Source organism: Rhinopithecus roxellana, chromosome 13, assembly GCF_007565055.1.
Source record: "Rhinopithecus roxellana isolate Shanxi Qingling chromosome 13, ASM756505v1, whole genome shotgun sequence".
In the NCBI taxonomy this organism is placed as follows: domain Eukaryota; kingdom Metazoa; phylum Chordata; class Mammalia; order Primates; family Cercopithecidae; genus Rhinopithecus; species Rhinopithecus roxellana.
Window position 1 is genome coordinate 58,612,560 of NC_044561.1, and position 25,156 is coordinate 58,637,715.

At 46.5% G+C, this 25,156-nt stretch overlaps 1 protein-coding gene and 1 pseudogene across 3 annotated transcripts in view; both read right to left on the reverse strand.

Moving 5' to 3' along the window:
• Positions 1-9,143: 9,143 nt before the first annotated feature.
• The window catches only part of USP18 (ubiquitin specific peptidase 18), a 29,375-nt gene continuing 13,362 nt past the window's right edge, over positions 9,144-25,156 (reverse strand). The window contains exons 5-11 of one of the 2 annotated variants that reach the window (XR_004052897.1): positions 19,574-19,653; positions 19,139-19,285; positions 17,273-17,368; positions 16,285-16,452; positions 13,588-13,719; positions 12,841-13,076; positions 9,144-9,779 (exon numbers count right to left, since the gene is read on the reverse strand). Coding sequence is in view for 1 of the 2 variants with exons in the window: in XM_010381059.2 (XP_010379361.1) it covers positions 9,734-9,779; positions 13,027-13,076; positions 13,588-13,719; positions 16,285-16,452; positions 17,273-17,368; positions 19,139-19,285; positions 19,574-19,653 (719 nt within the window). In the remaining variant the exon portion in view is untranslated. The remainder of the gene's footprint in view (positions 9,780-12,840; positions 13,077-13,587; positions 13,720-16,284; positions 16,453-17,272; positions 17,369-19,138; positions 19,286-19,573; positions 19,654-25,156) is intronic. The other variant, XM_010381059.2, reaches the window with a different exon arrangement.
• On the reverse strand, positions 22,303-23,428 carry LOC104676306 (annotated as a pseudogene). The gene has a single exon (XR_004052898.1). The product of XR_004052898.1 is annotated as a nuclear receptor-binding factor 2 pseudogene (transcript).

Below are 25,156 nucleotides of genomic sequence, written 5' to 3' on the forward strand. Positions count from 1 at the left end.
GACATCACTAATGAGAACACTGTGCAACATCGCTAATGAGGATGCTGTATACGAGGTCGCTAATGAGGACGCTGTATATGACGTTGCTAATGAGGACGCTGTATATGACATCATTAATGAGGACACTGTATACGACATTGCTAATGAGGACGCTGTACAAGACATCGCTAATGAGGACACTGTATGCAACATCACTAATGAGGACACTGTATATGACATCGCTAATGCGAACGCTGTATATGACATCGTTAATGAGGACACTGTATACGACATCGCTAATATGGACGCTGTATATGACATCGCTAATGAGGATGCTGTACAAGACATCACTAATGAGGACACTGTATACGACGTTGCTAATGAGGATGCTGTATACGACATCGCTAATGAGGACGCTGTATATGACATCGCTAATGAGGACGCTGTATACGAGGTCGCTAATGAGGACGCTGTACAAGACATCACTAATGAGGACACTGTATACGACATCGCTAATGAGGACGCTGTATACGAGGTCGCTAATGAGGACGCTGTATATGACATCGCTAATGAGGATGCTGTATACGACGTTGCTAATGAGGACACTGTATACAACATCGCTAATGAGGACACTGTATACGACATCGCTAATGAGGACACTGTATGCGACATTGCTAATGAGGACGCTGTACAAGACATCGCTAATGAAGATGCTGTATACGACGTCGCTAATGAGGGCACTGTACAAGACATCGCTAATAAGGACACTGTATACGACATTGCTAACGAGGACACTGTATACAACATTGCTAATGAGGACTCTGTACAAGACATTGCTAATGAGGCCTCTGTACAAGACATCGCTAATGAGGACGCTGTATACGATGTCGCTAATGAGGACGTTGTATACAACATCGCTAATGAGGATGCTGTATACGACATCACTAATGAGGAGACTGTATACGACATCGCTAATGAGGATGCTGTGTATGACATCGCTAATGAGGATGCTGCATACGACATCGCTAATGAGGATGCTGTACAAGACATCGCTAATGAGGGTGCTGTATGTGACATCGCTAATGAGGACGCTGTATACGACATTGCTAATGAGGACACTGTACAAGACATCTGTAAAAAAGAAGATGCTGCCAAGGTAAGACATTTTTCTTCGTCTTGAACCGAAATGTTACTTTCCTGGCTTCTTTCCAATCAGATGTAGACACGAACATCTGCCAATGTGCATTATTGATGTCATCTGCAATTTAATCAAATGTAGACATGAACATCTGCCAACATGGGTTATTTATGACATCCGCAATTCCCTTGGTGTGATGCTATTGATTGGCAGCCTCTCATCAACCTATGCCGGGCACACTGGGGCGTGGTAGATGGCAGCATCCACGATCCACTGCAATGCAGAGGAGTTTCCCTCCACAGCAGTTTTCCCTCGTGGATTAAGAGTTGTGAAACTGCCAATCTAGATACACTTTAAAGATAAATTCTGTGGGAAAAGGTCTTGTCTTTTTCATAGGTGTCCTCAGTACTAGTTTTGGGAGACTTCGACCTTTGACTCAGTCACTATACCCCTTCTTATTTTCTCCAGTTGTTGAGAGAATATCAGATCTGTGTGACGTGTATAGGCATCATTTCACCCTCCTAATGTTTCCTTTTCTATAACTGCAGGAGCCATTGACATTGAAGAATGGTACGTACCCTGAAATAACTCACTTCCTGAGGGAAAAATGCTGTCTCTAGGGTACAGAAACCTGATTCTGGGCTCCTTTTGGGAAGGAGGATTTGGGGTCTGATGAGAGCAAATGATTTTGCAAGTATAAAACAATGTTCAGAGAGGCTGTAGGGATACCTGTGAGCCCAGAGGAAACACCAGGGGATCCTGTGCGAAGCACCGGGGCTTCAGCTGGGGTAGGAGGAGTGGGTGGGCCTCTCTCTAATGACTTATCCTGATGTTTGTGTTTCTAAAGATTCGATTATGGAGAGCATATCTGATGATGAGGATTTTGCAGGTAGGTAACTACTTTCCATGTAAGATTCAATGGGAGAGAGTTCCCAGGGGCCTTCAGGGTATCCATGCTGTTTGGGAGGTTGAGGGAGGGGGCATGAAATCAAAAAGAAAAAGGAAATATGTGTCAAATTGGATTTGGTCTTTTCCAAGTTTCTTGCCATAATGTAAGAACTGTCTGGGCTGTGAGGGTGCTGTGTGATTTAAAGGTGATCTTTCCCCAAACACCTGGCCTTTTCTCTTCTGACCCTGCCAAACATCAACCCAAAGGGAAACTTCCTTTCTAATCTTTTACGATATTTAGACGTTGGACTAGTCAGCATCCCTTGGGATTGTGCAGAAGAGGTTTGGGGTTGCATCAAGTGTCACCTGTGGCGAACAGAATCTGAGGACACAGCTCCCTCACAGGCACTTACTTGAACCTGGAGACAAAGTTCTCCTGGTGTGTGCCCAGGGGTGCAGGAGAAATTGATGGTCGTCCTCTGAACTTTTAGGACTTTAAAAAGCAGTCATGTTTCCATCCTCACTGTTGACTCCTGGCTTAAAGGGAGCTCCTAGGGTGAATGAGGAGGCGGGATCGGACCCTGGCAGTCTGATGGCAACACCTGTGTTCCTCTGCGCTGGGCCATGGATGACATTACACACCTTGGTGAGAATCAGGAATTGAGGCTAACCACATCTGGAATTGAGATGGGCCTTGAGTCATATAAATAGGTTGGGAAAGATGCATTTTACTACCCTATTGAAAGAAACCATTTATTTCTCACTCCAGCAGGATAAATGGTTTTCAGTATCCACTTAACTGCTCATTGACTCTTATTGTAGATCAGGAGATGGCAAGCAGCCCCTGCCCTCCCCTAGTTGTAGGCCCAAGGTAACCAGCAATTGACTGCATATAATGGAAGAGTGGTGCATTTGGAGGTGTCTGTATTAATGGGACCCACATGATATGGGTAAGAGCTGTTAGAGTGAGAAAAAACCTGGGAGCACAATGACATATTTGAATATCAAACAAAACATTATTGAAATCTCCACTGTACTTTAGTGGTTGAAGTCATTCTTGTGGTCATCACTGCCTTTCCCAAGCATAACAAGCTACTTAATATTATACGGACCCATGCCATGAGGAACGATGATCAGTTTGTAAAATGCCAATAAAACCATTGCCTGTAGAAGCCACGATATTTCATCCATATATTTCAATGTCCATGTGTAAATATAGTTCAAATGTCAGAATTTATTATTATCTAATAGAATACGCATGGTATATCAATGAGCAATAACCCTCATACTCTTTCTATTAATAATTATTTGCATGATGAAAAATGCAGACTCCCATTCTTGGATTTTTCTGAGTTTGCACACATTAGCATGACCACCCATGTCCACCTGACATGTGCCAGCAGGAGGCCAGGAACAGAGATTTTCCTTGTTAGCTAAGATTTCTAAATGTATTACATATTCACAGTTAGAAATAACTCTAAATATCATAAAAGGTTAGCAAGGAAGTTTCCCTTCCACTCCGAACTTCCAAACACCAAGTCAACATTTTTGTTTGCATGTCATCCCTACAATCTATGTGCAAATAGAAACATGTACCTGGCATGCATGCTGATGTGTGATCATGTTTATACAAAGTCCTCTGCCCCTCTGCATATATTACTGGGCAATGCACCTTAGTTATCATTCCACATTTCAAATGTAAAGCCATTGTATTGTTTCAGAGCTATAAAGTACTGCACCCTGTGACTCTTCCCAAAATTTCTTAAGCACCCAGCTATGGGTATCCATTTGTTCTGTTTCCAGTCTTGCTCTTATAACCAATACTGTAGTGAACAGCACTGTGTTGAGTAGAAGTGGTGAACGTGGCATCTTTGTCTTGTTCCAGTCCTCAGGGGGGATGCTTTCAACTTTTCCCCATTCAGGATAATGTTGGCTGTGGCTTTGCCATAGATGGCTTTTATTATATCATTTGGCTTTTATTACCTTAAGGTATGTCCCTTCTATGCTGATTTTGCTGAGGGTTTTAATCATAAAGGAATGCTGGATTTTGTCAAATACCTTTTCTGCATCTATTCAGAGTATCATGTAATTTTTGTTTATAATTTTATTTATGTGAGATATCACATTTATTGACTTGCACATGTTAAACCATCCCTGTATCCCTGGTATGAAGCCCACTTGATCATGGTGGATTGTCTTTTTGATATGTTATTGGATTCAGTTAGCTTGGATGTAGCATTTCTTATTATTCCAGTCTGTGGAGTGTATTGGTTTAAGTAATGAAAACATGTTATATCTTCACTGTTTCACACTTTCTGTTTCTTTAATAGCCTTCCCAACAGGGCAGCATAAAAGCAGGGGCCCCGCTAGTCTCCCCTTAATCTGGAATCCCCCCTTCTCCACGGCTTGCTCATTGGACAGAATAGACTGAGCACCAGGCCTCAAAGTAAGGACACGCTCCTAGAGGTGCAGTGCCTGGGAAGGCCAACCTTGAAGGGGCACTGCCATCTTTACAGTGATGGAGGTGTTGGGAGGGACTGACCACCAATTTATAAGGCTGTGCTTTGTTAATGATGTAAAGGATTGTTTCACAGATTGTTGGGGAGGGAAAATCCCAAGTCCTTGCCTGGCCCTTGTTCTGGCTCTGCACAAAGGCAATAAGAGAGGGATGCTGGTAAGGACTGACCTGTTTCTGTGCTGGGGAGGAAGGTGCTGGTCTGTAATCCAGGAGACTGAGGATGACCTGTTGCTGTGCTGGGGAGGAAGGTGCTGAGCTGAAATTCAGGAGGCTGAGGACGTCCTGTTGCTGTACTGGGGAGGAAGGTGCTGGGCTGAAATTCAGGAGGCTGAGGATGCAGCAGTCCAATAGGAGGTACATGACCTTCAGGATACATTTCCTTAATTGATGATAAATGGAAATGATAAATCGTTGACCATTTTTTCTGTCATTGGATATCTACTCTCTACTGCTCGTGCTGTTCTTGTCTTTTGGGGAAGATGGAGGATCAATCAGTGGGTGCTGCACTGAGAGGAAGGAAGGAGAGCTGTGACAAAAATTAAAGGAGGATGAAGGATGAAAGGCCCTTCATCCAGGTGCTCGCAGAGCCCTCCTGAGGAGGAAAGCCCCATGGCTGCCTGGGGAAGGAGCAGTGAGGGCTGCATGACTCCCACAGTGAAGTATGTGGTATGTCAGAGGACATCTGGGCTGGTCTGTGAGGGGCCAGTGGCAGAGTGAGAAGCAGTAAGTCCTGGAGGGTGGCTGAAGGCCAGTCTCTGGGTCATTCTCCATGTGATGGAAACAGCCAGACCCCAGTGGCCTGGGAGGTGCAGGACGCAGTGACTGATGACAGAACAATGCGGAGAGAGGCGCCATGTGTCAAATCCTTACTTTGTTCTGGGCATTGTGCTAAAACTTCCCACGGCTCATCCATTTAGGGACTGAAAGTTGCAGAGGTTTAGGAAGCTCACCCACGATACTAGAGTCCCCACCTCCTGCCCCTTCTCACCCAGCCACCACCTGTTTCAGGGGAACACACAGAAGTGGTAACCTCTTATGGACAGGCAAGTAAATTCTGCTGTTGTTATTCACAGAAAAAAAACACTGGCTCATATGACTGGGAAGGTGAAATACCAGAAGTATTTAATCTGGTTATTTCTACCTTTGTGAATCCTATAGTATTGAAATGCATAGGTTAGCATTTTCCACCAGTTTACTCAGCATTCTGGGGTAAAGGCTTTCATTTATTTATTTATTTATTTATTTATTTATTTATTTATTTTGAGACGGAGATTTGCTCTTGTCACCCAGGCTAGAGTGCAATGGCACGATCTCGGCTCACTGCAACCTCTGCCTCCCGGGTTCAAACAATTCTCCTGCCTCAGCCTCCCAAGTAGCTGGGATTACAGGCGTGTGCCACCATGCCCAGCTAATATTTTCTGTTTTTAGTAGAGATGAAGTTTCTTCATGTTGGTCAGGCTGGTCTCAAACTCCCAACCTCAGGTGATCCACCTGCCTCAGCCTCCCAAAGTGCTAGGATTACAGGCATGAGCCACCATGCCCAGGCTTGTTTATTTATTTATTTATTTTTGAGATGGAGTTTTGCTTTTGTTGCCCAAGCTGGAGTGCAATGGTGTGATCTTGGCTCACTGCAACCTCCACCTCCCAGGTTCAAAGGATTCTCCTGTCTCAGCGTCCCAAGTAGCTGAGATTATAGGCGCATGCCACCATGCCTGGCTAATTTTTTGTGTTTTTAGTAGAAACGAGGTTTCACCATGTTGGTCAGGCTGGTCTCGAACTCCTGACCTCAGGTGATCCGCCCACCTCGGCCTCCCAAAGTGCTGGGATTATAGGCGTGAGCCACCATGTCCACCCTAAAATATAAAACACTTATACAAGTCTTTTAAAATTCACTTGTATAAGCTGACTTGGTTTTCTTTAGCCTTGTAGAAAAATACAAAAATGGCAATCTCTTTTATCACACAAATAATGTCTTTTTGATAGAATGATTTTTTTCTGATTGAGGTATGATGTACTTTTCATTTGCTAATTATTATTTGCTTACATTTGAAGTGTTTTATGAATTAATATTTAATTGCACACATGAAGATTACTAGTCATAGGCATTTTACTAACCAACACTCATTAAGCATAGCATGGATTCATGTGATGTCAAGGAGCGATTTTATTTGGTGAAAGGGAGAAGACAGCACAAGAACGAATGAGAGAGCTGGACCAGTGGAGACACCGACAGTGATCTGTCTAAGATCTAAATCACTCTGTTGTCTTCCCGGCCTCCTGACCATCCTGACCATTGTCATCAGCATTGTTGGGTCCTTTTAGCACAGATTCCTCAAAATGGGCAACTCCGTAACACTTGGAAGCTTACGAGGTCATAGAATTTGAAAGAGGGCAATCTGGGAGCACCCATCTATTTTAAAATTCCAGTAACCTGGGAATTTCATCCCATGTCTAGAGTCTTTTATGTAAAATATTTCCACAATTAGGAGAAATATGTGCATGGGGATTTTCAATGTAGCAGTGTTTTGACAGAATAGAAAGTTGGGACACACCAAATTTCTATCACGAAGGAAATAGTAATACACTGAATAATAATACAGTGAATATCATGCAGGCTTTAAACATCAAAAAGGAGCTCAACTTCTGGCTTCTGATGATCACGTTGAAGTAGGTCACAGCTGGTTTACATTTGATTTTCATGTGGGAACTCTGGGTGTCTGCCTTAGTGATTTTACATGTGGCTCAATTTAGCTAATGAAAAGCTATTTGAAGTATTGCAAAACGGAACTTTAAAACACTGTCTTCTCAACAACTAAGTGGACCTGTTTCACATAAAACCCAAACATTTGGCCCGGCACGGTGGCTCACACCTGTCATCCCAGCACTTTGGGAAGCTGAGGCGGGTGGATCACGAGGTCAGGCGATTCAGACCATCCTGGCTAACACGGTGAAACCCTGTCTCTACTAAAAAATACAACAAAAATTAGCTGGGCAAGGTGGCACGTGCCTGTGGTCCCAGTTACTCAGGAGGCTGAGGCAGGAGACTGGCGTGAAGCCAGGAGGCGGAGCTTGCAGTGAACCGAGATGGTGCCACTGCACTCCAGCCTGGGTGACAGAGCGAGACTCCATCTCAAAAAACAAACAAACAAAAAAACCCACGCATTCATCTGCCTGCCCATCATTCTGTCTGTCCATCATTCTGTCTGTCCACACGGGCCTCATTTGTTAATGGAGCTGAGTGCCCACTGTCGAGCTGACAAGCCCACAACCTCCCTGTTCCTAGTCACACATTAATTCTCCAACAAATCCCTTTTGATAGATTGTGATTAAGCTTAGCTGCTAGTTCCAATTGCTTCCCCAGATGTACTTCCCACTGTTCTCCCATCACACCCTTCAGCTCATCCATGCGGGGTTCCTTTGCTTTTCCCACCTTACACCAAACTCTCTATTTTTACCTCCACTTTTACCTCCTCTCCAAGACAAAACAAACACAACTAGCATTTTTAAACTTACTTATAATCTTTCTCCCTTCATGAAAATTTCTCCAATAGCCACTCCCATGGCCCTGTGTGTTCCAGATATTTTTAAACATTGGCTGTAAGGTTGAGCGCGTCAGGATATGCTGTTTTGGCTGTGTGCAGATGGAGGCAGTGGCTGGAGCGAATGAAGAGCAACAATTGCTGGCAACCGGCAGAAGCTGAGAAACAGGGAACAGGCTCTCCTCCAGAGCCTCCAGGAGCCAGGCCTTTGGTCACCTTGAATGTGGGCTTCTGGGAGACCATGTGTTTCTGCTGTAAGCAACCCAGACTCTGGCAGTTTTTATAGCCACCCCAGGATGCTCATCCACACCTGTCTGACAAGGGCAAGCTCCAAGGAAGGGATTCTCTACATATCTACATTGTTTGAAGATTTTACAATAATCATTTATTCTTGCATGGCTAATCATCGTTAACCAATACAGATAAAATAATAAAGAAATGACCCACATTTTATGTTAGGAGTTTGATCTGCCATTTATCAAGTATGGAATCTTGAACAAGGGGTTAAACATCTGAGTGTCTCTATCACTTGATCTGTAAAGAGGGGGTGCCCACACCCACCGGGCTCCCCTCCCAGGTTGGTGCCGGACTCTCCTTGGGTCCCTGTTCTCTCACCAGCCACATCCATTCTCCCTCCAGAATGGCGCTAGTGACTGTGTGTGGCTTTCCATTCCCACCACGTTTGTCTCTAACTCCAGCAGCAGATCAGTGTAAGCAGAACACAGCTGACTGTTCCTCTCCTCCTCGCCCCTTCAGGGGTTCCTCACCACCCACCGGATCAGGTGCAAACTTCCGAGCCTCGCTGGATCCCCTCCATACTCTGAGCTCCACCTGCCTTCCCATCCCTATCCTTCCCCACCCGCCTCCCTGGCAGAGAAAAGCTGAGTGTGGGATGCTGTCTGAATGCTGAGCACGGCCTTTTGCAGCCAGTCCACTGTGTACGCTGTCCCTATGGGGGACCTCCACCCTAACCCTTTCAGCCTGGAGCCTTCTCCCAGGGCCCCACGACAGAATTGACTTCCCTTGCCTTTGAATTCCTATAGCACAAGCCCTACTGCCCCCTATTAAAACTGCAAAGTCCTTTTGTGGAAAATAACTTTATTCATGATTGTGTTTATCACACTATCTTATGGAGAATGGGTGATCAATAAATATTTGCTGAATAAATGAATAACAGTTACTAAACACGTGATTTATATAGAATTAATGTCAATTCTCAAAGTGAAAAACTACAAACAGCACTGATATTCAGCCAGTACACACGAGTCTGGTCATAGCAGTTATAAAACACTGAAATACCCCCTGCCACTGACCTTTGGCCCCCAGATGTCTCCCACTGCCGCTGCTCTCCCCACTGGGAGCACCTGGACTCCCCACAGCCTGCTAACTAAAGGGCTAACGTCTTGCACAGCAGCGAGCACCCAGGACTGAGCAGCCACATGGCCGAGTCCACTGGTGAAAGCGTCCATTCTGACTGATCAGGACCTGAGGACCCTCACTGTTAAATATTTTGGTAATATCCCTGATTATAAATAAGGCTCAGTTACATAGTCTGAAAACGATGCTTCTCCTCATTACAAAATCTCTTAGAAGACTCAGAAGACTCCATAGATCCAGGAATGGAATGGAAAATTATAGCGTGTCAATCTCTGAAGGGTTTGGGCATATCCGTTAGCATTCCATCTTCATGTAAACTAGAAGATACGCAGTTTCCTGCCTAGAGAGAAGAGAAGACACATCAGCACAGAGGCATGAAATCTTCGTCAGAAAACAACGCTTCGTTAATCTATGACAGAACAAGCGTCAGCAAACTTTCAGGCAGCTGGATCAAGCCTTCGTCTATCCATCACCTCGGAGAGGAACAAAATAGGCGACCTGGGAAGATATCCACTACGTTTCTATTAGTTAATATCTAAAGAGGAGGTTAACAAGCTACAGGCCAAACCCAACCCCTCGGGGTTTTTAAAATCTACTTTCAACTTTTATTTTAGATTCAGCGGGCACACGTGCAGGTTTGTCACGTGAATACGAGCATGCTCCCAACAGTTAGTTTTTGACCCGACCCCTCCCCTCCCTCCTTCCCCATCCAGCAGTTCCCAGTTGTTGCCATCTTTAAGTCAATGAATACCCAATGTTTAGCTCCCATTTATAAGAGAGAATACGCATTACGTTTTGTTTGTTTTCTTTTGTGTTTATTTTTTTTTCTTTTTGAAATGGAGTCTTGCCCTGTCGCCCAGGCTGGAGTGCAGTGGCGCAATCTTGGCTCACTGCAACCTCCGCCTCCCAGGTTCAAATGATTCTCCCTCCTCAGCCTCCCGAGTAGCTGGGACTACAGGAGCCTGCTACCATGCCCGGCTAACTTTTTGTATTTTTAGTAGAGACAGGGTTTCACCATGTTAGCCAGGATGGTCTCAATCTCCTGACCTCATGATCTGCCCACCTCAGTCTCCCAAAGTGCTGGGATTACAGGTGTGAGCCACCCTGCCCAGCCTTTTGTTTACTTTTTGACAAGACCGGTTCTTGCTCTGTCACCAGGCTGGAGTGCAGTGGCACAATAGTAGCTCACTGCAGCCTCGTGTTCCTGGGCTCAACTGATCCTTCTGTCTGTTTTAGCTTCCTGAGTAGCTAGGACTAGGGGTGTGTACCACCATGCCTAGCTATAATAACTTTTAATTTTTGTAGAGATGGAGTCTTGCTTTATTGCCCAGGCTAGTCTTGAACTCCTGGCTTAAAGTGATCCTCCTGCCTTGGCCTCCCAAAGTGCTGGGATTAAAGGTGTGAGCTCACACCCAGTCTCCAAGCCTCTTTTTGCAAATAAATTTAACTAGACCCCAGCCATGCTCATCTCCCCACATACTGTGTATGGCTGCTTTTGCTCTACAGGGCAGAGTTAAGTGGTTGCAACAGACACTGTACAGACCACAAAGTCTGAAATACTTTCTCTCCAATCCTTTACAGAGAAAGTCGGCCAACCTCTGATCTCAATAATAGGGAAATCAATGACAACCACAAAGTGACAAAGATTGGATGTCTAAGACGGATGCTCAGAATAAACAAGAGAGAAAGATGAAAAGTAGGAGGAGGATTTCAAACGCGAGCTTCACCTAATCCGTTATTTTTCAAATGACCAGGCCTATCTCTGCAGCTGAAAATCACCTCCAATAGCATCTCTGATACACAATCTCAAAGCTCAGCCAGGAAACTTACAAAGTCTCTCTGCTTTAACTTCATCCACCTTTTTTCTCTCCAGCTTCTCCTCAGTAGTTAACGATTATAAAAATATTTATTGGCCAGGTGCGGTGGCTCACGCATGTAATTCCAGCACTTTGGGAAGCCAAGGCGGGTGGATCATAAGGTCAGGAGATCGAGACCATCCTGGCTAACCTGGTGAAACTCCATCTCCGGCTGGGCGCGGTGGCTCAAGCCTGTAATCCCAGCACTTTGGGAGGCCGAGACGGGCGGATCACGAGGTCAGGAGATCGAGACCATCCTGGCTAACACTGTGAAACTCCGTCTCTACTAAAAAATACAAAAAAAAAAAAACTAGCCGGGCGAGGTGGCGGGCGCCTGTAGTCCCAGCTACTCGGGAGGCTGAGGCAGGAGAATGGCGTAAACCCAGGAGGCGGAGCTTGCAGTGAGCTGAGATCCAGCCACTGCACTCCAGCCTGGGCGACAGAGCGAGACTCCGTCTCAAAAAAAAAAAAAAAAAAGAAAGAAACTCCATCTCCACTAAAAATACAAAAAATTAGCTAGGCGTGGGCGTGGTGGCGGGTGCCTGTAGTCCCAGCTACTTAGGAGTTTGAGGCAGGAAAATGGTGTGAACCCATGAGACGGAGCTTGCAGTGAGCCGAGATCCCGCTACTACACTCCAGCATAGGCAATAGAGTGAGACTCTGTCTCAAAAAAACAACAAAAAAAGAAACAACAGTGTGATGGCCAGGCATGGCGCTCATGCTTGTAATCCAAGCACTTTGGGAGGCTGAAATGGACGGATGGCTTGAGCCCAGTAGTTTGAGATAAGCCTGGCAACAGAGTGAGACCTCACCTCTACAAACATTTTTTTAAAATGTGCCAGGCCAGGTGGTGCATGCCTGTAGTTCCAGCTATTCAGGAGGCTGAGGTGGGAAGATTGCCTGTGCCCAGGAGTTCAAGGCTGCAGTGAGCTGTGATCACACCACAGTGCTCCAGCCTGGGCAACAAAGCAAGACTCCATCTCTGAAAATAAAATTAAAAAAAAAAAAAATCTTTGCTGTAAAAGAGGTATGCTTAAATGCAATAAAGGCATATAAGAAGGCCAGGTGTGGTGGCTCATGCCTGTAATCCCAGCACTTTGGGAGGCCTGAGGCGGGCGGATCATGAGGTCAAGAGATTGAGACCATCCTGGCCAACATGGTGAAACATCATCTCTACTGAAAATACAAAAAACAATTAGCCGGGCCTGTTGGCATGCACCTGTAGTCCCAGCTACTCAGGAGGCTGAGGAAGGAGAATCGCTTGAACCTGGGAGGTGGAGGTTGCAGTGAGCCAAGATTGCACCACTGCACTCCAGCCTGGCAACAAACCGAGACTCCGTCAAAAAACAAACAACAACAACAAAAACATACAAGAAGCCTCCACGAATCTGGGTGAATCGGTAAAGGCTTTTCAGGGTAGGAAAAGACCATGAGTATGAAACATGAGAGGGGAGTTGGCCTAGATGGTAAACGAGGAGAGGACAATACGGCCAGGAAGTGGGCGCGCAGCAGAGGGGAGAGGGAGGGCACGGCTGTTTGAGCTACTTGTACTTCGATATTCCTGGAGTGTGACGTGTGAGGCAAGCATGGGCTGGTGGGGTGAGTGTTGGAGATGAGGCGGACAGTGAGTCATCAGCATGTGAGTAACAGGGGAATCCACAGGCGTTTCACGCAGCTCCAAGGACCCTATGTGAGCTCATCAGGCTCCCATTACCCAAATCCGTTTCTTACCAGAGGTAGTTAGGATTTCCGTAGGTACACTGGATGTCTTCCCAGGACACCTGGAAGCCAGAAACAAACGGGGTCAAGCAGCCAGCTGACACAAGCACCCACAGAGGACAGGGCCCTATAACGTGCCCCTCATCCTCCAGACAAGCCGACCTCTAGCAACTCCCAAGAGCCTGGAGCATCAGCAGCAGGACGTCATGTGCAATGAAGTCTTTTTAGCGCCCTCGTCCCTGTGTTTAAACTTGGTCACGCGTATCCCAGAGGCCTAACTTACATATTTCTAACTCTCCTTGCTCTCTAGACATTTCCCACGAAGCAGGAAGCCGCAGGGCATGAGCCAAGAGCACCAAACACTTAGAAATGGAGGGAAGTGAACCCTTACAGAGGTGCAAACCACATGGGGACTTCAGGCCGAAAAAGGCTTGAACCCTCATCAAAGGCCCCACACCGAGACAGCGGGACCACAGTGTGTCCTGATCTCAGAGACCCACGTAGTCCCGGGCCCAGCATTTGCTAGAGGTGGCCAATCCAGGGCAGGAGGCAATTGTGGATGATGTTTCTCACCAAGCAAATATTGGAGTCATTGAAGCAGAACCATTTTCCATCCACAGCATTCCGGATGTAGACACAGTAATGACCGGAGTCTGCCACTCCCACGTGTGCAATCACAGCAAAAAGCTCATACTGCCCTCCAGGCTGGAAAGAGACAGGCACGAGACAGTTCACCCACCACCACAAACATGACTGCGTCACACACTGATACCTGCCCACCCTAGGCCTGACTCTGGGACTTCAGAATATTAGAAAACAGCCCTGACCCACGGCTGGTGGGCACCCTCCAGGAGGGGCTTTCCTGAGTGTAGATCCTGAACTTCGAAGGCTCAGCAGCTTGGCAGAGCACCAGCACACAGGAGATGGAAGGCAGGAGGTCATGAGAGAGGCCCCCAAAGCCAACGCAAGATTAGAACTTTCCCCTGGGAGGGGTGGGGTCATCAGAACACAGTTCTGTTTCTCCACAAGCCCAGGAATGGCCCTAACCTGAGCCACCACACCCAGCCAAAAGCCTTTTGTAGGCGGAGGGGAGACGGACGGCAAGGGTGGCACACACAAAGCTGGGTCACACTCAGTGGAGGCTGGAATTATCCCTATTTTCATCTGCAGACTTTGTGCAGGACTTTACAAAATGCAGGGAATATATGTATCTAAATATTAGTTTACAAGTAATAAAAGGGTCAGAGGAACATGTTAAATGATACCAACCAGCCAGTGCTGGCATATTAAAAAAATCTTCAACCAAATCAACTGCAAAGAAAAGAAAAGGACCAGAAATCTAAAAGGAACTTAAGAAAAGAAAGAAACTTAATCAAATGTAAGTGTAGGCATTGTTTGCATCTAGATTCAAACAAACCACATAGATTATACAACAGTCAGGAAGTCTGAACATTGACCAGATATTTGACGCTGTTAAGGAATTACGAGATGGAGATGGTTCTCTCGAGTGCTTATTCTTTAGGGACACATAACAAAGTGTTTACAAATGAAACAGTTTGAAGTCTGGGATTTGCTTCAGAAAAATCCAGTACAGGGTTGGGTGAAACAAGAGGGTGGGTTACAGGACAAGCAAGACCTGCCATGAGTTTGGTAACTGTTACAGCGAGGATTCACTGTCTAGTTCTTCCTTCACTACACACCCTGGTATCTACTTGTAATGTTCCATAACAAAGTCTTTTTTGTTGTTGTTGCAAGAAGATGGATTCTTGCTTTGTTGTCCAGCTGGGCTTGACTTCTGGACTCCAGCAATCCTCTTGGCCTCCCAAAGAGCTGGGATTACAGGCATGACCCACTGCACCCAGCCAAAAAAGTCTTTTTTAAGTGAAAAACAATTTTAAATATACTGCATTGGGCAGAATCTGCAGGTAGAAATAAAAAGAACTAGAAGGAAAGAAAAAGAGAATCCCATGAAACGTACACGGCCTAAGTAGGTAAAGAAATCATGTTATAATAGGAGCTATTTTAACATATTATCAGGCCTTAATTTTCTAAATGCCATGGTTCTACAGCATAAATAGCCAAACAGACCAATAAAACAGAAAAGACACTCCAAAAATAGACCCGTACATGTGGGAATACAAAATTTGCTAGGTAGCGTTTCAAATCTATGGAAAAAAGATATTTGTGTCTCTTTTTTTTTTTTTTTTTTTTAAGGTTTTCTTGTTTTGTTTTGTTTTTAGAGACAGGGTCTTGTGCTGTCACCCAGGTTGGAGTACAGTGATAGATCACAGTTCACTGCAGCCTCAAACTCCTGGGCTCAAGTGATCCTCCTGCGTCAGCCTCCCAAGTAGCTGGAACTAAAGGTTTGTGCTACCATACCCAGCTAATTTTTTTTTTTTTTTTTGAGAGATGGGGTCTCATTATGTTGCCCAGGCTAGTCTCGAACTCCTGGGCTCAAGCAATCCTCCTGCCTCAGCCTTTTGAGGTGTGGGATCACAGGCATGAGCCACATTGCCTGGCCTTATGTCTCTTTTTTTCTCAGAATCTCTCAGTAAGTTATTATCTCAGGACAAGTGAATTAAACTTTACTCTGATTAAATGTGGTCCACTCAACTGGCTACTTTATGATTATCCTCAAAGTGGGCACAGGCCATTTGAGGAAGAAAGTTTGGTTGGTACTAAGAACCCATAATGACATGTTTGCCTATGCATTTCTATGTATTCCACATTCCACATTATTTCCTTTTTTTTTTTTTTTTTTGAGACGGAGTCTTGCTCTGTCACCCGGGCTGGAGTGCAGTGGCCAGATCTCAGCTCACTGCAAGCTCCGCCTCCCGCGTTTACGCCATTCTCCTGCCTCAGCCTCCCGAGTAGCTGGGACTACAGGCGCCCGCCACCTCGCCCGGCTAGTTTTTTGTATTTTTAGTAGAGACGGGGTTTCACCGTGTTAGCCAGGATGGTCTCGATCTCCTGACCTCGTGATCCGCCCGTCTCGGCCTCCCAAAGTGCTGGGATTACAGGCTTGAACCACCGCGCCCGGCCTTCCACATTGTTTCCAAAGGAGCCTACTGAATTCTGGATTCCGTCCCTCAGTGCTGTGAGGCACATGCTCACAAATCCAATATTTAGAAAAAAAAAGTCTTTAGAGGTTGGGGACAGTCTGTAAGGAACAGGTGGCTCCCAGCAGACTGGGGGTGAAGGAAGGGAAATCGGAAAGGATGAGGCGTCTGGGGAAGAGTCAGGATGGCAAGGAGGTCGGGAGGATCCCACCTGCTTCTCAGCATCACAGGGCTCTCGCTCCATCGGAAGGACCTGACTGAAATCCAAGCTCTCGGGGAAGTGCAGGGCATGGCAGATCTTTCTTGTCTGTGAATTCCTGATGGAGAATCGCATGAGGTGGATTGTCAGGGTCTGGGGCAAATGAGTCAGCTTCAAGACCTGAAAAAGCAAAATCACTCTGGAGATAAAGTCCACTTGGAATGGGAGAGTCAGAGAAATGTCCGGGCTAGTGACGCGTTCTTCCCAAAAAGAGGGAAGCAGGGTGACATCACGGAGTTTAAGGCTCCTGTTCACTGAATCTGCTGAGCTCCTCTGAGAATAATGCAAAACCTGGCTATTCTACCACGGTGTGGCCCCCCACAAGAGGCACAGGGCACAGGGCTCTGCACAGGTGCCAGGACCAGGGGAGCCACGGCACCTGCTCCAGGGAGCTGGTTTCGCCCCCAGGGAAATGCCCTTACGGCTGCTCTCAGGACCCCTCCTCTGGTCCCTCTCAGTGATGCAACCATGAGAAGCCACATCCACGGCTCTAGATATCAGAACCCCAGCGTCCCAGATACTAGCCAGACCCAGATTCCCTTTCTCACCCACCATGGGGTGTCCTCGGGGCCTCTGATGAAATCAGAGAAATCAGGAAATCCACGGGGGGCAACCCCAGACTAGTGAAGGACAGATGACCCCTGAACAGCACGGGTTTCAACTGTGTGGGTCCACTTATACACAAATTGTTGTAAATAAATACAGTCTGCCCTCCCCCATAGGCACGAGTTCCACATCTGCAACCAAACGCTCATCAAAAATACAGTATCCCAGATGCACAACCGCATAGATGAGGGACTGACTTTTCCCATGCGTGGGTTCCACAGGGCCGACTGGGTGTGACTTGAGGGTGTGTGGATTTTGGTAAAAGCAGGGGTCCTGGAACCAATCCCCCCATGTGCACTGAGGGACAGCTGAGTCTGATCTAGGGAATGCGTACCTGTTTCCCACGGGTCTTCTTCCCACAGTTCTTACAGAAGCACTTGCTTTTGCTTGATAACTCCCTGGGCTGGAAGAAGCAGTGCAGGGCATCCTCCTGTCCCATCCAAGAGAACAGGGAAAAAGCAGTGTTGGTATTTCCCACCTAGAGTACTCTATTCTTCTGTTCTCACACTGCTGTGAGACAATAGCTAAGACCGGGTAATTTATAAGAAAAGAAGTTTAATTGGCTCATGGTTCCACAGGCTGACCAGAAGCATGGCAGCATCTGCTTCTGGGGAGGCCACGGAAGCTCCCAATCATGGCGGAAGGCCAAGCAGGAGCAGGCGTCTTACACGGGAGAAGTAGGTTCAGAGAGCAAGTGGGGAGCTGGAGTGCAGTGGTGAGATCTCAACTCACTGCAACCTCCACCTCCTGGGTTCAAGTGATTCTCCTGCCTCAGCCTCCAAGTAGCTGGGACTACAGGCTGCACCATCATGCCCAGCTAATTTTTGTATTTTTAGTAGAGACAGGGTTTTATCATGGTGGCCAGGCTGGTCTCAAACTCCTGACCTCAGGTGATCCACCCACCTCAGCCTCCCAAAGTGCTGGGATTACAGGCGTGAGTCACCACACCCAACCTGGCTCCACACTTTTAAACAACCAGATCTCATGAGAACTCACTCACTGTCACAAAGACAGTACCATGGGGGATGGTGCCAAACCATTCATGAGAAAACCTCCCCCATGGTCCAATCTCCTTCCACCAGACTTGACCTCCAACACTGGGGATTACAATTGAACAGGAGATTTCTGGGCAGGGACACAGACCCAAACTGTATCAGGTACAGCCTCCCCACACTTTGCAGCTGAGGGTTTCAGCTTTTCTTCTGGTTCTCCTCATATTCCCCCTTAATGCCTGGCCTGGTGTGGTCCATTTGGCAGGATCTCAAAGGGCACCTGCTGACTGGAGGAACAAAACAGGAGGGAGCTCCTGTTAAGGGAGCAGTATGAGGGAGGTGGAGGTAGGAGGGAAAAGCATTTTTGCCAAAACAAAGGAGAAATTGGCCAGAGCCATGAAAATGAAATAAGTGACTTTTCAGAAGCCAGAGATAGATCAGAGATGCAAGGGGGAGTTGGTCACACTGTGTTGTGTGGTTCGATGGTTTCCCCAAAACCCATGTTGAAACTGAATCCCCAGTGTGGCTGTATGGAAAGGTGGGGCCTTTGAGAGATAATTGGGGAGGGCAAGGTGGCTCATGCCTGTAATCCCAGGGAGGCTGAAGCAGGTGGATCACTTGAAGTCAGGAGTTTCAGACCAGCCTGGCCAACATGGTGAAACCCCATCTCTACTAAGGATACAGAAATTAGCTGGGCATGGTGGCAGGCACCTGTAATCCCAGCTACTTGGGAGGCTGAGGCAGGAGAATCACTTGAACACCAGAGGCGGAGGTTGCAGTGAGCTGAGATTGTGCCACTGCACTTCAGCCTGGGTGACAGAGGAAGACTCTGTCTCCAAAAAAAAAGCGGGGATTATTGCGTCATGAGGGCACAGCCTTCATGAATGAATTAATCCACTCATGGATTAAAGGGTTAATGGGTTATCCTGGGAGTGGGACTGGTGGCTTCATATGAATAGGAAAAGAGACTCGAGCTGGCACATTAGCACGCTCAGCCCCCTCGCCATGTGATGCCCTGCACTGCCTCGCCTCAGGACTCTGAGAGTCCCTACCAGCAGGCAGGCCCTCACTAGGTGCAGCCCCTCAACCAAGACTTCCCAGCCTCCAGAACTGTAAGAAATAAATTACCTAGTCTCAGATGTTGAGTTATAACAACAGAAATGGACTAACACATACGGGGGCAGCAAATACCAAGAGAATCCCCTTACCAGTGTCTTCAGGGGCTTTGAGTCCACATCAAAAAGAGACAGTGGAAGGGTAAGCATGCTGCTGTTTCTGCTACTCTCCACGGCACAGTCGAGGCAAATCAAGGAGTCCTTCACCCGGATCATATACAGGGCCTGCAGCCTCTCCACCTGCAAGAGGGAGAGCAGAGAAGTGAGATGGGAACACCACCATAAGCCAGGTCAGGTCAATTGCCAGAAGGTGGAGCCAAGAGACAGAAGCTCTAGAAATGGTAGCCGCTAATGCTCTTTGTCCTACTCACAAAGGTGCAAAATAATACCAGTAACAATATTATGAAACTGTGATAAGTGTTTTATGTGGATTAACTCTCATTCCCCTACACACTACAGGAACAACAGCTGAATGAGTTAAATGAGCAGCATCTTAAGCTTCTGAGTGCTCTGGTTCTAGGTTCTTACCAAGTGCACATCAGTGATCTGGTCCTTAATCAGGTTCCAGAGTTTGAGGTAGAGTTGGGCGGCATCATGCTGGACAAACACTAGCCACAGAGAAAAGGAACAGCCAATTAGTGAGGTCTTCAGAGTCGCTTCTCATGCCCTGGTATCTAGACATACATGAATACTCATCATTTTGTCTCTTCCTAGCCCTCCACCCCACTGCAAGGCTAAGTTGGCACTACATAACAGGTGATCAATAAATGAACAGTAAGTTTGGTATTGATTTTTGAGAACGCCTCTTAAAACTTAAGGTCCAGTGCCAGGTGTAGTGACTCATGCCTATAATCTTAACACTTCAGGAGGCCAAGGTGGGAGGATCGCTTGAACTCAGGAGTTTGAGACCAGCCTGGGCAACAAAGCAAGACTCCGTCTCTATAAAAAATTTTAAAAATTAGTTGAGCATAGTGGTGCACACCTGTAGTCAGAGCTACTTGGGAGGCTGAAGCAGGAGGATCCCTTGAGCCCAGGATGTTGAGGCTACAGTGAGCTGTGATGTCACCACTGCACTCAGCCTGGGGAATGAGATGTCCACAGGGACTTTGAAAAGCACTGATACATTCCTGAGGATCTAGAAGGCCAGGCGCATGCTCAAGTAAGACCCAAAAGGGCTCCAATCCCTCCCCTCTGGCTGACCACAAGGCCACGTGCAAGAAAGCAATGAAGGCAAATATAGAATCATAAACTGCCCAGTAACAATAAAACAGCAACAACAACAAATCCTGGTGTGGGGATCTCTGATGTCCAGTGTTGCCACCTTACATTATCTAAAATGTTCATTTTCCAACAAAAGAGACAAGACACACAATGAAACAGAAAAGTATGGCCACATACAGGAAGACAGCAATCAGTAGAACCTTTCACTGAGAAGCCCTAGATGTTGGCTTTACTAAACAAAGACTTTAGCTGTTATAATATGTTCAAAGAACTAAAGAAAACCATGTCAAAAGAAGTAAAAGAAAGTACCAAAATGCTGCCTCAACAAATAAAGAGTATCAATAAAGAAAAAACTGTAAAAAAAGAACCAAGCAGAAATTCTTGAGTTGAGGAGAACAATAACTGAAATGAAAATTGTACTAGAGGAGGTCAATAGCAGATTAGAGCTGGCAAAAGGAAGAATCTATACACCTGGAGATAGGTTGATTGTGCTTCTCCAGACTGAGAACGGAAGGAAAGTTGAACATAGTGCTTCTGCAGCCGAAAAGCTGGTCAGCTGCTCACCGCATGTGCAGTTCAACTAACTCTGATACAAAAAAAAATGTGATACAAAAGAAGGCTTTATACACAAACGTGAATTTATTCTGAAGCCAGCTTGGAGGAAGCAGCACAACGCAGCCTGCCTTTTAATGTGCCATTTCTCCTTTGGAGGAAAAAGGGGCATTTTCATGAGGTGTGTTGTGGGGGTGGGGGGGTGAGCAATGGCGGTTTTCTATCGGGCAGTTATAATGTACCCAGCTGAGTTGGCGCCTTCCTGCGCAGAAGTAAATTGTAAAAGCGGCCGAGTGGGCACGCTTTCTCCATGCCTTCCTAGTGGGTGAAAGACAAACCCCCAGAAGGTGGAAGTTTCGAGGCCACCCCTGGCAGGGAGGGTTCACTGGTGGGTATGCTTGGGGCTGCAAATCTACTGCCAAGTCTCAGGAAAGATCAGCTGGAAGAACTTGCCCTGTTCTCAGTCAAACCTCCATCAGCCTACCTCCATTTACGGATTGTTCCTTTTGCCCAGCAGGGAATGTCTGGAGAGGGGTAGACAAAAAAGTGATATTTGCATTTCTAAAGAGCTAACAGGAAACAGGAAACACGGTCATAGTGAGGGGTGAGGGATGGGAAGAGGAGAAGTGAAAAGAAATAATAAGAAAACTAATGGAACTATCTCTTAGAGAATGGGAGTACTCAGTTACACCCAGATGGGTTCACTAGTGAACGATGGGTTCTTCCAAACATTTTTTTTTTTTTAAAAAACACAATTACTTTATTGATTTCTTACAATCAAATACTGCCAACTAGCATTACTTCCACTCTTGCATCATTAAAAACAAAGGGTATTTCCTCCTTGGTATTTTCAAATGATGCACTATACAATAAACAGTTAGAACTTAAAATGCACCCTGATTAATTATGTAAACTGGTAATTTGTTTTAAAAAAGCATAATAATTTGGTTCCTTTCTTCATAAAATGGAAATTTAAATATTTCTTCTCATAGTCTTGAGGTTATCATGAGTAGTGCAAAGTGTGGCACATATAGTTTCATCTAGAAGGGTGTGTATCTTACACACCTTATTTAAACAAACAAAATGTGCATTAACAAAATGCATACAGTCAATGCATGATAGAAAGCATGTTTCAAATATAAGGCAGCCCCTCCGGCCACCATATTATTTAGGTTTTGCATTATCATTTATGGCATTACAGATTAATTACACATAACTTTTATACATTTTAACCCTGAAGATAAGAAAAATAACTGTTGCTTGAAAGAAATTATTCCAGGTAGCCATTTGGTTTGTATCAGGAGAAACCGAACCTCCATGAGTTTAGTGTCTGCCAAGTCGGAATCATTAGCTCAAGTGAGTGAATGAGATATGCGGCGCATTTCACAGTGACTGTTTCCCAAGTCCTGGCAATGCCTCTGCTCCCACAGTCCACCAGATGAAGCATTTCCGGGATGACCCTTCTATGTGGTTTTCCCTTTTCATTTTTTTTTTTTTTTTTTTTTTTTGCTGGATTAGTGATGACTGTATTATTTCCTCTTTTCCCCTTTTCTGTGGCCTTCCATTTTAATTACTCATAAATCCTTTCAGAATATCCTCAGAGAGCTCCATAAGGGGAAGTTCTGGAGATGGAAAATCCAAGGGAGGAAGATTGGGGACTGGAATGTCCTTGGCTTTCCCAGTATTTGCTGCGAACTTCTGCCAGGTTGAGGAGGCTGTAGCAGTTTCTGAATGTGGTGGCAAGCTCCATAACTCTGATGTTTCTACAAAATCAGCATCTACATCCAGCTCCTTTTCTACTGGACCTTTTAGAAGTCTGGCCTTTTCAGCCTTTAGTTGTTTATTTTCTTTCCTTAATCTTTCATTCTCAGCCACAAGGAACTCCACGTGCCTCTTCAAATCTGCAATTTTGGTTGCCTGCTCCTCTATAATTGTTTTATCATCTTTTGGGGCTTTGCTTCCAATACATGGCTCCGCTGGCTCACTCTTTTGCTGAAGTAAATATAGTAGTGTGTCTGGATCCCTGTCAAAGATCCCCTGAATCTCTGGCAGGCACTTCTCTGTAGAAGGGCTGTACTTCTGAGAAAGGGGGCTCTGGCCCTCTGCATCCTCTGCAGAGGGTTTGTGAGATGCCTGAAGATGGGCAGCTACATCCTTATCTGTGTTCTGCTGGGCTTTCAATCTTTCTTCCCGCTGGGCCCTTTTCCATCTCTCTTGGATGAGGAGAAGCTGTTTCATATGGCTATCCCTTTGCAATTCCAGTGAAAGATGAGCCTGCTCAGACTGTGTCAGCTTCATGGCTTCAGAAAGATATGCTGCAGCCTTTTTGTGACAAGAAATAGCCTCTTCGTATTTGCCTGCAGCTAATAAACGGTCTGCTCGTCTGCTCTGTTGATGAGCCAGGTTGAGGGGTCCTTCCATTACTTCCATAGACCCCGGGGTAAGCGGCGGCCTTAGGAAGGGGAGTGGTGGCGCCGGGGAACATGGAGGGGACTGCAGGGGAGCGCGACGCAGCCGCAGAGACTGCGGCCCCTCTCTGAGCCCCAACAGCCAGCGGTAGGCGCTGAGTGAGCAACAACCTCACCACTTCCTCCTCCGGCGCCGCTCCGCGGGCCCGCCCCTCTTCCAAACATTTATGGGAAAAATTATACCAGTTCCCTAGAACCTCTTCCAGAAGACAAAAGCAGAGAGAACACTTCCTAACTCATTCTCTGAGGCCAGCATTATCCTAATACCAAAACCAGACAGACGTTATAAGAAAAAACCTAGAAACCAGTATCTCTCGTGAACATAAACGCAAAATTCCTCAACAACATATTAGTGAATCAAAATCAACTATGTATACAAAGAATCACAGAGGGTGACACAAGCGAGATGGTAGAGAAGGAGGCTCCTGGTGCTCCCTTCTCCCGTGGACACATGGAAAAACTCTCATCTACACACAGATCAACTCCCTCAGAAAGAAATCGAGATACCAGCTGAGAGAGGCCTGCACAGGGGGCAATGGGGAAAACATCCACACATCACAATGGGTTGGAAAAGCTGAGACACACTCACACCACAAGCCCTACTCTAGACACAGTACCTTACTGTCGGAAAGGAATCCCTGCTCCGAGCTTTCTCCTGGAGAGGTGAGGGTTTGGACCACACATAGGCAGCCCCAGCTTTTGCAGTTCCCACTCAAGGGCTTGGCTGCTAGCTCACCTAGCTCTGGCAGCAGACATGGGTCAGCAGCTATGAATCCCCTGTGACCACAGAGGGCAAAGAGGCAGTTTTCAATGGGCACGTGAGCACTTCCAGCAGCTGTGCTCCTGCGCTCAGCACAGACAAACAGGCAGAAATGCCAGGCTCCCAGTTTCTCCCTGGAAGGGTATGTCTGCGGGCTCTCCTAGCTGTTGCCCAAGGGATGGGCTTCTAGTAATAACTAGCCTGCACCTGGAGCCAATGAGGCCGGTAACCAATAGATTTCCAGGAGTCTGGACAGGTGTGTGGGCAAGTCCCATGCCTTCTCCCACCCCCTGCTCCATAAAATCAGGTCCCTAACCTCACACACTGAGTACACAACATTTACCCCCTCAAATGAAGGACTAGCTCCTCAATCCCCGAGCTTTGGGAGCTGACAAGGCTCTGTATTTGTGAGTCCCACAGGGGCACAGAGACCAAAAAACATCCCCTCAGGCCCAGTGCAGCATGAACAGGCAAAAAGGCCCGGCTCCCACTTTCTCCCTAGAAGGAGTCTGTCTGCACACATGCAGCTGCTGCCCTGGGGTTTCCATGCATCTGGGAGCTGACAGAGCAGGAAACCAGTGCTCCTCTGAGACCCTGAACAGGCAGGTGAGCACTGCCACAGCGGCTCCCACTCGTTTGCTCGACAGATAGCGCCAAGCTTCCAACCTGTCCATCTCTAAGCAGAGAGGAGCCAGCATTCGCTAGGCCCCTGGGTGTGACAAGAGCAAAACAATGCATGCAGGAGTGTGCAGTTTAAACACGAGTGCAGGCACTTGCCACAGATCCTCTGTCCAGCTTTTTGAAGAACAAGTGGGGGACAAACACATGCTCCCAGCTTTTCCTTAAGGATAGAATAAACTGGAACACACATTTAATGCCCCAACGTCTCCAGCTGCAACTCAAGGGGCTGGCTTCTATCTCCCCTGTCTGGGGCACTGACAGGACTTGACACATTCTAATCTCCTGAGGGCAGCTAAGAACATAGATGACAGTTTGGACAAGCACAAAGGGTCAAGAGGCTCTCCGAGTGTCTGGCAGGGTTATTTGGTAAGTTCGTCTCTTCTACAAGGCCAGTGAGACAAGACTGGGAGAGGCATTTTTCTTATCTAA